This window comes from Mus musculus, chromosome 9 (assembly GCF_000001635.26).
Source record: "Mus musculus strain C57BL/6J chromosome 9, GRCm38.p6 C57BL/6J".
Classification (NCBI taxonomy): Eukaryota; Metazoa; Chordata; class Mammalia; order Rodentia; family Muridae; genus Mus; species Mus musculus.
The window spans coordinates 63,428,137-63,440,213 of record NC_000075.6 but is presented as its reverse complement, the minus strand read 5'-3'; the positions used below and the strand labels follow the sequence as shown (position 1 = coordinate 63,440,213).

The 12,077-nt window shown below is 38.8% G+C and overlaps 1 protein-coding gene and 1 long non-coding RNA gene across 11 annotated transcripts in view; one reads left to right on the top strand and one right to left on the bottom strand.

Annotated features, from left to right (window-relative positions):
- Gm16759 overlaps positions 1-12,077 on the bottom strand; it is a 134,688-nt gene that overhangs the window by 93,791 nt on the left and 28,820 nt on the right. The window lies entirely within an intron of this gene.
- The window catches only part of Iqch (IQ motif containing H), a 181,106-nt gene that overhangs the window by 162,313 nt on the left and 6,716 nt on the right, over positions 1-12,077 (top strand). For all 8 annotated transcript variants that reach the window (XR_003948058.1, XM_006511557.4, XM_006511553.4 and 5 more), the window contains one exon: positions 11,140-11,201. Coding sequence is in view for 7 of the 8 variants with exons in the window: in XM_006511557.4 (XP_006511620.1) it covers positions 11,140-11,201 (62 nt within the window). In the remaining variant the exon portion in view is untranslated. The remainder of the gene's footprint in view (positions 1-11,139; positions 11,202-12,077) is intronic.

The window sequence follows — 12,077 nt, the reverse complement described above, 5'->3', positions numbered from 1 at the left end:
CTTGTTTTTAGTATGTTTATTTTTCTTTTGTTTTTGTCTGCTTTTTTTTGTTTGTTTGTTTTATTTTTTGTTTTTTCGAGACATGGTTTCTCTGTATAGCCCTGGCTGTCCTGGAACTCACTTTGTAGACCAGGCTGGCCTCGAACTCAGAAATCCACCTGCCTCTGCCTCCCGAGTGCTAGGATTAAAGGTGTGTGCCACCACACCTGGCTTTTTGTCTGCTTTTTAAAGAGAGAGAGAAAAATGGGAACACAATGTTGGGTGGGTAGGAAAGTGGGGGGACTGGAAAGGGAAAAAGCATGGTCAAAATATATTGCATAAAATGTCTTTCAATAAAAAGGTAAATCAACTTAAAAATGTTTAGTGCCAACATGTAAATATGAAATGCAAATCAAAAGGACCCTGAGATTCCACCTTATACCAGTCAGAATGGCTAAGATCAAAACCTCAGGTGACAACACATGTTGGAGAGGATGAGGAGAAAGAGGAACATTCCTCCATTGTTGGTGGGATTGCAAACTGGTACAACCACTCTGGAAATCAATCTGGAGGTTCCTCAGAAAATTGGAAATAGATCTACCTGAAGACCCAGCTATACCACTCCTGGGAATATACCCAAAAGATGCCCCACCATGCCACAGAGGCAACTGTTTCTCTATGTTCATAGCAGCCTTATTTGTGATAGCCAGAAGCTGGAAACAACCTAGATGTCCCACAACAGAATGGATACAGAAAATGTGGTTCATTTACACAATGGAATGCTACTCAGCTATTAAGAACAAGGACATCTTGACTTTTGCAGGCAAATGGATAGAACTAAAAAATATTATCCTGAGTGAGGTAACTCAGACACAAAAGAACATCCATGGTATGTACTTACTAATATCTCAGTAGTTTTATGCTGATTATGTTGAGATAAAATATTTTAATACTTTGGATTTATGAATGTATATATTAAAATAAATATATTGCTTTGCCTACTTTTTCACATTTAAAAACTACAGTGAGGCAAATAAATGTAAATGATCTCTGTGGCTGACATATTTTACTGGACAATTCTAGGGCTCTATTATTATTAACATGAGTATAGCAAATCACTTCAAATCAGTGGTTTTTACTTCAGAATTTTATTTCTCCCTTTTGTTCAAATAAGTCCATGTCACCTAGCATGTAATTCCCAATCAGAAAATGTTCATAGGCTTCTCAATCCAAGATTTTGTGGGATATTTATTGATGTTTATCCTTTTTTCTGGGAATTAATACTTAGGCAACAGAGCTTGTCTTCCATGCTTTAAAAGATTGATTTAATCATTGTTTACCTTTTGTGGGTCCTATTTATCAACCATCAGTTCTACTAAGCAGCAATCAGACAGAAGATGGTTTGTTTTGTTCTTATCTATTTTGAAGATTTTATCTTTCTTTTGATCTTCAAAACTAAAAGAAGTTTCCAGGTGTGGTTATTCTTAAATGTATCTTTATCATTTGTAGCTGTTTGTGGAATGTGTAATTTGATATTGTATTAGTTAGGGTTTTACTGCTGTGAAAAGACACCACGACAAAGGCAAGTCTTAATAAAACAACATTTAATTGGGTCTGGCTTACAGATTCAGAGGTTCAGTCCATTATCATCAAGGTGGGTGCATGGCAGCATCCAGGCAAGCATGGTGCAGGTAGAGCTGAGAGTTCTACTTCTTCATCCAAAGGCTGCTAGTGGAAGACTGACTTCCAGGCACCTAGGATCTTATACCCGCACCCACAGTGACACACCCATTCCAACCAGGTCACACCTATTCCATCAAGGCCACACCTTCAGATGGTGCCACTCCCTGGTCCAAGGATATACAAACCATCACAGATATAATTCACCACTTTTGGAAAATTATGTCAGTATTTATTTTAAAAGTTTCCTCCCCTCTTGAGATACTAAATATATGCATGCTATAGCCTTTTGTTCCATTTTCCACATATCTCCAGTCCCTTTCTGTGTGAGGACTGACACCCTAGGCTATCCTCTGAGGTGCACTGGCACTTACTGGTGTGTACACACACTGACACCTTGGGCTATCCTCTGAGGTGCACCGGCACTTACTGGTGTGTACACACACAGCATAAAGCAACTGCACAGCTCCAGTGTCCCTCTGCTACACTCACTGCATCCACACTTCTCTCTTCACACGGCCAGGGGTTTGCTGTTTGTTTTCTTGTTTCTGTGCTCCTCTCATTCTCTCAATTGTAGTTGTCTTAGGCCTTTCAGACTTTAGTTGGAGAGCGATAACCTTTGTCTGTTTTTATTGAGTTAATCTTTCTTTATTAAAACATTTGCTAGACTATGATCTTTGCTGCAATCTTACTATAAGATCCATTCAGAGGTTTTAGTAATTGGTTGTATTCATAAATTTAATTTGATCATTATTACAAGGCTGAATTTTACTCTTTTGTATTTGGTGTATTTTGCCCATGTGTAAAGTTCAAGGAAAACTCTGTGGTGTTTGTTGTCTCCTTCCACGGTTCCAAGGGTCAGGAGATCAAACTCAAGCTGTCAGGCCTGTGTGGCATGCACCAGTTGAGCCATTTTGCCAGCCCCTTTCAATATATTTTTATACCTTCTTTTAGAAATGTAAAAACTTAGTTTTTCCAGCTTTTCCAAGTTCCTACTTTCTACAATCTGTTTATTTTCATTTCTGCTACATACTTCCTGATACATTTAGAGGCTCAAAATTTTTGTATTCTTTGACAGAGCAGTCAAGAATGGTCAACATTCAAACAGCATTGATTTTCTAACTGCTTCCTTAGTGATGTGGACACTTTAGGACTTCTAAGTTGTCACAGATGCCAGTTTTGCTAAATATTTCATCATCTCCCATGATTTTTGAGACACCTATTTCCATGAATAGCTTTCATGTCACTGATTGCCACCAAGTCAATATCAAGCTTGTAGGTTTTGCTTGGGGACACCTTTCCCTTGATGCTAATTTCTGTGCCAATGAGGTAGGGTGGCTATGCTTCAGTATTTGAGAAACAATTGCTGTTTCTAACACCAGAAACTGTGTTTCTTGTTCATGTTCTTCTTCCATATGGATGGCATGTGTCTCTGATCACTCTTAGTACCCTCTGAAACCAGACTGTTAGAATAAGCTGTTGGAATGATCGTCTGGGCTTTCCCAAGGTAGGGAAGAATATGACAACTCAAATGTTCTGCACAGACGCTGACATATCTCACCTCTGCTCATATCTCACCCGTCAAAACAATTTACATGGCTAGCCTAACTTGGGGGAAGCAGTGAGGAAGTGTAGCTCTGTTATGTGCCTGGAAAGGGGAGAACCAGAGTATCTGTAAACAGTGCTAATGCTTCCCACCATGGCAATATCTAGGCCAGAGAAAATGAGTGTTGCTGGTTAGAGGGCTATATAAGATCTTGGCACACTGCCTGTGTATGTGTGATACCAGCCCCCTTCACACTGTTGCAGAAAATAAATGTGATGCCTGTCTTCATATGGCTTGAGTTACAACTTCATTTCATTAAGAAACTGGTTAGGGCATTCTGTAGCATTACAGAAATACCAAGAATGAATCCCACCAAGCTACCTACAAACTCAGCAACACAGCTCTCTAATATTCATCAAGAAAAAATACTCTCATAGGGTAACCTGACTCTCCCCACACTCAATTTTGGACAAAAACAAAAACAAAAGCACCACTGAAATTCTGTGATGATAATGGAAAGAAAACCAAGTTGAATGAGGACATAAGAGGAGTCCTCCTTTGATCCAACATCAACAATAATATATTGTTTATGAGGCTTACTTTTCCTGGGAAAAGCACCCACTTTAAATTCAACCAAAAGCAAAAACAGATAGCACAGGTTACACTTTGGAAATGTTTCCTTTGCCAGCTGCTATGAATTGCAGATACCTTCTTAGTTAGGGATGGATGTCCACTCGCCTTTCCTGGTGTTGGGACCCTGTCTAGCATGACCTGTGCAGGCCATATGCTTGCTGCCAGTCTCTAAGTTCATATGTGCATCACTCCAGTTGTGTGCTTCATTGGTGTCATCCAGCGCCTCTGGCTCTTATGATCTTCCCCTCCTCCTCTTCCACATAGCTCCCTGAGATATTAGGGGAGGGCTTTGACGAAGACACATTTAGGATTGACTGGCTCCAAGTCTGTCACTCTGCACATTGTCCATTTGTAGGTCCCTTGTCTAGTTCCCACCCACTGCAAGATGCTTCTCTGATATGGCATAGTAAGGCACAGTTCTGTGGATTTATCAGTATGTTCCCAGGAGTCATTGTATTGCTATATTCCTTTAGTGGAATTCCTTTAGTGGTTTTCCTAAGCATATGACCTATCTAGACTCAGGTTCTTGGCCATTTTACTAGAATCAGTTCCATTTCATGGACTGGAATCAAAAAGCGATTGGTTTACTCCCATAACATTTGTGCCATTATTTTACCAGTATATTTTGTGGATAGGTCACTGCTAGAGTTCACAGGGATTGTAGCTGAGAGCTATTACTTCTCTCCAGCCGTAGTATGCAGTAGAAACTTTAGCTGGGCTGAAGCTTCTGGTTAGGTACCAGCTTGACTTCTCCATGTTTGATGACATGCAAGTGTTGTCTTCAGCAATAGGACCTCACCATCAGGTTGTAGTAAACCAATAGACTTGGCAATAGCCTGTGATGTTTGGAAGTTTCCATGGGCTATCTGTGGCCAATGTAACCTATTCCGGGCACTGGAGGTTTTACTTGGTAGCATAAGAGTTTAGTTGGGGCATTGTCTTCACCTATTACTTTGTGACTCCATTTAGGTTCTTCTTATCTATGTATATATTTTAGGAAGCTTCTACAGTAGTAGGTTTTCATATGGCTTTTCACATGGCCTTTAGTGTCAATTGACCCTTCTCATATCCCTTTCTTTACCTTTCTCTTCTATCCCTCACACTGTTTAATTCTTCTGTTGCAGTCTCCCACTGTCTCTCTAAAACTACATATTCATTTTCTCTTTCCTTAGTAGATTCTCCCCTTGCCCCTTACTCTCTAACTCCTGTGGTTAAACAGATTATAGCACGCCTATCAAAGGCTTAAAAGCTAACATCTACGTATATGAGAATACATAGCATATTTGTGTTTTAAAATCTGAGTTATCTCAGTCACAATATTTTTCTAGCTTCATCTATTTATCTTGTGAATTTCATTTTTATTAACAGATGACTAATATTCCACTGTGTAAATGTGCTATATTTTCATTATGCTTTCATGAGTTGATGAACATTTAAGCTGTTTCCTAGTTTCTGGCTATTATGAATATAATAGCAATAAACATGATTGAGCAAGTGTATTAGTGAGGGTTCTTTAGAGTCACAGCAAATGTCTCTTTAGTAGCATGTAGAATTCTTTGGGTATATGCTCAAGAGTATATATCTGCATTTGGACGTAGACCAATTCCCAACATCATAAGAAACTACCACACTGATTTCCATAGTGTTATACAAGTTTGCACTCCCACTAGGAATGAATAATTGTTCCCTCCTCCCTGTTCTCACTAGCATATGTTATCATTTGGTTTACTCACTTTGGCCATTCTGACTGGTATAAGAGAAAATCTCAAAGTAGCTTTAATTTGCATTTCCCTGATGACCAAGGATGTTGAACATTTCTATAAGTGTTTCTGAGCCATTGTGTCTCACATTTTGAGAACTTTTACTTAGTTCTGAACTCCATTTTTATATTGGGTTATTTGGGTTTTTTTAGTTCAGGTTTTTAAAAAATTCTTTACATTTTAGATAAAGCCTCTATCAGATATATGATTGTAAATGAAGTATTCTTATAAATATAAGCTGAATTAATCCAACGTTTGTATTTCTTTAATTTATGCCAGTCCTCAAAAACCAAATACATAAACATTAAGATTTACTTAAAACTGCACCTCAATAGCTGAACAGTTAAATGATCTACCTTAACTTTCTATGCTAATCTGGCTACCCCCGAGCCCCATCCCACAATACTTGCATATTATTATTGATCTAGTCCTTCAGACCCCTTCTTTACAGCTCCAATTCCTCCATCCTCCCTGCTGATCTGAATCTCGTCTCTCCTCCTCTCCTTCCTCTAATGGATGCATGTCCCTCCCTATTCTCTATTCTGCCCAGGGTGATTAGCATTTATTGACAAAGTAGAAAATAAATGGTAAGAATTATTTACATAAACTTGACACGACACAGGAAATGCATTACAATGCCATATCTGGATTGAAACAAGCTATGAGGTTGGAGAAATCAGCATTTGAATAACACAAGAGTAAACTTTACACTGTATATAAAAACATTATGCCTACATATGATTAGGAAAGATCTTTTCCTATTCTGTAGGCTGCAAATGATCTTGTCCTTTGTCATACAGCTTGATGAGGTCTCATTTATTAATTGTTGGTCTTACAACCTATCCTACCCATGCCATGTTCAGAAAGTATCTTTCTTTGCTGATAAATTCAGCCCTATTCCCCACTTTGTCTTTTACCACATTCAGGGCATATGGTCATATGATGATGTCTTTGGTCCACTTGGAATTGAGTTTTGTACAAGATGATAAATATTTGCATTCTTCTACATGCAGCCATAAGCCAGAACCATTTGTTGAAGATGCTGTCTTTTCTCTAATGTGTATTTTTTTTTACTTGTCAAAAATCTTGTGTGTTGATGTGTGATCTGGGTCTTCAATTCTAGTCTATCGATGAACATGTGTGTTTAAAATATCAGTAACCATGCTGTTTTTATTATTATAGCTATAGTACAACTTGAGATCTGGGATGGTGATACCTCCAGCTGTTCGTTTATTATTCAGAATTGTTTTAGCTATTATGGCATTGTATTTACATATGAATATAAAATTTATCCTTTCAATTTCTGTAAAGAATTGTATTGAAATTTTATGGGGATTGTGTTGAATCTATAGATTGCTGTTGGTAGGATGGCTATTTGCACTGTATTAATTGTATAGCCATGAGGGTGGCAGATCTTCCCATCTTCTGGTGTCTTTCAATTTCTTTAATATCTTAAAGGTTTTATTATACAAGACTTTCATTTGCTTGGTTAGAACTATCCCTGAGGTTTTTTTGTTGTTGTTTTGGTGGGGCTATTTTGAAAGGTACTGTTTCCCTGATTTCTTTCTCAGTCTATTATTTGTATATTGAAGGCTACTGGCTTTTGTGTGTTAATTTTGTATCTTGCTACCTTGCTCAAAGTGTTTATCAGATGTAGATGTTTTCTGGTGGAGTTTTCCAGGTCTTTTTGTATAAAAATCATTTTACCTGCAAATAAAAATATTTTGACTTCTTCCTTTCCTATTTGTATCCCCTTGGGGTCCTTCACCTGTATTCTAGCTAAGCCTTAAGTACTATATTGAGTAAGTAGGTCATCCTTCCTTGTCTTGCTCAGACTGTAGTGGAAATACTTCAAGTTTCCTCCTGCTTAAGTTGATGTTGGCTATGGGCTTACTGTAAATTGTTCTTACTGAGGTGTGTCCCTTCTACCCTAGTTTCTCCAGGACTTTTATAATGGAGAGATGTTGGATTTTGTCAAAGGCCTTTATCTGAATCTAATGAGATAATCATCTGGTTTTCATTGTTCAGTCTGTTTAATTTATATATGTCGAACTAGTCCTGCATTTCTGGAGTGAAACCAGCTTCATCATGGTGAGCAATTTTTTAATGTGTTCTTGGATTGAGTTTGAAAGTATTTTATTGAGAATTTTTGCATCCATATTCATATGGAATATTGGTTTATAATTTTCTTTTATTGTTGGGTCTTTGTATGGTTTTGGTATCAGAACAATAATGGTCTCATAAGAATTAGGAAAGGTGCCTTCAGTTTATATTTTGTGAAATAATTTAAGAGGTATTGGCATTAATTCTCCTTTGAATATTTAGGAGAATGCTGCAATAAATATGTCTGGCCTTGGAGTTGTTCACTGATTTGTTTGTTTGTTTTGATTAGGAAACTTTTAATTACTACTTTCTATTTCATTTAGGGGCTATGGGTCTGTTTAAATTGCTAAATTGATCTTAATTTAACCTTGGTATGTTATATATGTCAAAACAGTCACTGGTGTAAGTTTTCCAGTTTGGGGAATTTCTTCTCTAGTTCTGTCATTTTGCTGTTCTATATACTTCTTTTACCTTATAGGTACCTCTTTCTTTAGACTAGGAGAATTTTTCTATGTACTTTAAAAAATATTTTCCATGTCTTGGCTTTCTTTCTCCTTTATCCTTATAATTCATAGATTTTGTCTTTTCATAGTGTCCCATATTTCCTGAATGTTTTGTGCCTAGACTGTCTTTTAGGTTTAACTTTCTTTTTTTAAAGATTTATTTATTTTATGTGTATGAGTACACTGTTGCTCTCTTAGACGTGCCAGAAGAGGGCACTGGATCCCATTACAGATGGTTGTGAGCCATCATGTGGTTGCTAGGAATTGAACTCAGGACCTCTGTAAAAGCAGTCAGTGCTCTTAACCACTGAGCCATCTCTCCAGCCCCAACTTTTTTTTTAATAGAGCTATTTATTTATTTTTTTAACCTTACCTTCAACACTCAGGATTCTTTCTTCTATCTCATAGTCTCCTGGTAAGGCTTACCACTGAGGGTTTTGTTTGACTTCCTACAATTCTCATTTACAGTTTTGGGTTTTCTTTAATGATACCATTTTTCTGTTTTACTTTCATTATTTCATTGAACTGTTTGTGTTTTCACAGACTTCATTAAGGGATTTATTCATATCCTCTTTAAGGTCCTTGAACATATTCATAATTGCTATCTTGAAGTCAAACTGTGTATTTTATATTTCTTTTTACTGTTTGTTCTTCTTCTCTATAGATCTGCATAAGAGTAATCACTAATAACCACAGGACATAGTCAATATTTGATTGTCTTGAAATCTCCTCTGCCAGTGATATTAGTCCAGAACTCTTCAATTTAGCCTCCAACAGATTTTTTCTTTTCTTTTCTTTTCTTTTCTTTTCTTTTCTTTTCTTTTCCTTTCCTTTCTTTTCTCTCTTCCTTCCTTCCTTCCTCTCTCTTTCCTTCTTTCTTTTTAGTGTGTGTGTGTGTGTGTGTGTGTGTGTTTGTGTGTGTGTGTGTGTGTGTGTGTGTAACAAGGGCAGAAAGAAGCCTTTTTTTTAACCAAAACATCACAAGAGGTCTCTAGCTCAGTTACTAATTTTGTTCCCCCCAAAAACCTCTTAAGTTGGGCCTCCACAGTTCACATTGCTCTCAGCCCTACTGTCTTCCACATTCTTATTAGGATGGCTGTTAAGCCCTATTTATGGCATTCAACAATTTTCCTTATCTAAAGTCCCAAAGTTCACATTCTTCCAACAACCCACATGGTAAGGCCTGCCACTGCAATACACCACTCCCTGGTACCAACTTCTTTTCTTCCTTAGTTACTGTTCTATCGCTACAAAGAGATCCCATGACCAAGGCAACACTTAAAAAAGAAAATATTTAATTGAGGGCTTGCTTACAGTTTGAGAGAGTGAGTCCATGACCACCATAGAGGGAAGCACAGCAGTGGGCAGGCATGGTGCTGGGAGCAATAACTGAGAGCTTAGATCTGATCCACACGCAGGAAGCAGAGAGAGAGAGAGAGAGGAGAGAGAGAGAGAGAGAGAGAGAGAGAGAGAGAGAGAGAGAGAGAGAGAGGGAGAGGGAGAGGAGAGAGGGAGAGGGAGAGGGAGAGGGAGAGGGAGAGGAGGGAGAGGGAGAGGAGGGAGAGGGGAGAGGGGAGAGGGGAGAGGGGAGAGGGAGGAGAGGGAGGAGAGGAGAGAGGGAGAGGAGAGAGGGAGAGGAGAGGGGGGAGAGGGGGGAGAGGGGGGAGAGGGAGGAGAGGGGGGAGAGGGGAGAGAGGGGGGAGAGGGGGGAGAGGGGGAGAGGGAGAGAGGAGAGAGGGAGAGGAGAGAGGGAGAGGAGAGAGGGAGAGGGGAGAGGGAGAGGAGAGAGGGAGGAGAGGAGAGAGGGAGAGGAGGGAGGAGAGGGGGGAGAGGGGGAGAGGGAGGAGAGGGGGGAGAGGGAGAGAGGGAGAGAGAGGGAGAGGGAGAGAGGAGAGAGAGCTCAAATCCCATCCCTGGTGATATAACTCCCCCAACCAGGTCATACTTCCTAATCCTTCCCAAAAGAGCTCCAAAAACTTAGAACCAAACATATGAGCCTATGGGGACCATTCTCCTTCAAACCAACACAGATAGTATTTTAAACCATCACTTACAGAGCTATAAAACCTATGTGATAAAGCAGTAGGGTATGCTATACACTGAAACTCAGATTCGTTTGTGTATATATGTGCACACATGTTCATGTGTGTGCGTACAGGTACTACATGTACATGTGTGGCTATGTGCCCGTGATGGTCAAAGGACAGACAACCTTGTCTGTCATTCCTCAGTTTCCCACTAACCTGGAGCTCACCAATTAGGCTAGGCAGGCTGCTTAGCCAGCAAGCCCCAGGGATTAACTTGCCTCTATACCAATGCTAGGGTCATTAATGTGCTCCTTCAACCAGCTTTTATAATATGTGAGTTCTTGATATAAACCTTTGATCTTCATGCTTGTAAAATAGGCACTTAACCACTTGAGCTATCTCCCTCACCCTCAAATTCTTTTACACACACACACACATACACACACACAAACACAACTCTGTCTCTGTCTCTGTCTCTCTCTCTCTCTCTCTCTCTCTCTCTCTATATATATATATATATATATATATATATATATGTGTGTGTGTGTGTGTGTGTGTGTGTGTGTATGTGTGTGTATACCTGTTTTTCAATTTTTGATGTAATAAATCAGCTAAGAAGGACCTAAAAGGCAAAGTCCAAGGATTCTGAGCTTAGATAATGTCTGTGAAGATCCTGTCTTAATAGATGCAATAGATGATTCTAATTTAAGCGTTGTAAGAAACATACTAAATAAAAGTACCACACTAGAGCATACTGTCTCCCTTTTCTGGGGGCAGCCCCTTTATATGGTACTTAATGGTAGCTCTAGATTTCAATTCTTATCAATCTTGTTACCTGTGTTGCATTATATTGTCTTTGTTTCCTATATAAATAAGCTATTTGTTTTCTTCTCACTGAAACCTTACAGGACAGACAAGGAACTGTTTTTATATTATATGAATCTCTGAAGAGATACAAGTTGGGCATGTTGTAAGTATGAAGTATGTCTATAAGTTGTAATAAGCTTTAAAATGTCTTTATCAACCAATAAGATTGGCTCTTGTCTTGAATTTTACTCAGCATGCTTATTTATCAGAAGTCTATCTTATTTTATTTAGAGCCTCAAGTACTTTACAAAGTGCCTGTAGATGTTGGTGACAAGTTTCTAAATCTAGTTATCCACAATTATGAGGTAGGAATCTACATTTAACATAAGCTTACACACATATAAGGCTCAAATCTTATTCATAGGGAGCTAGTTCAGATGATCCAGTTGTGAAAAGCTAGTTGTCATTCTGGCATACTTAGAATAATAATCTGGTGACCTGGGCAGATGTTCTTCCAAAAGGTAGGGCTGGAGCCAGTTTGTGTGTGGATGCGATCTTCTCGGAGAATGTGTATGCTGAACAGAGTCCTCATAGTAAAGCCATTCACCCCTATTGATGCTTCTGCATGTGGAAATGCTCTTTCTTCCCCTTTGGAGATAGAATGTGGCTGCAGTTTAATCTAGTGCTGTGATACCAGAAATGAAACCTCTATTTATAATATCCACATAAACATGCATTCATTTCATCTGCCCTGGTTTTATATCTTTTTAGAATGGGGCTAAGAAAGGAGCTGCCGTCTGCTCCCCAGTGATATCCTATCCTTCAGCTGCTTCCTTGCTCTGAACACTAACCTTGATGTTTACATTCTACAGATGTGCCAGTGTGATGCTAGGGCAGAAGCAATGAAAAAAGGCAATTTCTGTGACTAGGCAAACAAAGTGGCCAATTGGATTTGATGTTGGCAAGCTAATTTTAAAAATTAGTATTTTCCACAGTAGGAATCTAATTAAATGGGAGAGATGCAAGCTCCAAGTACAAA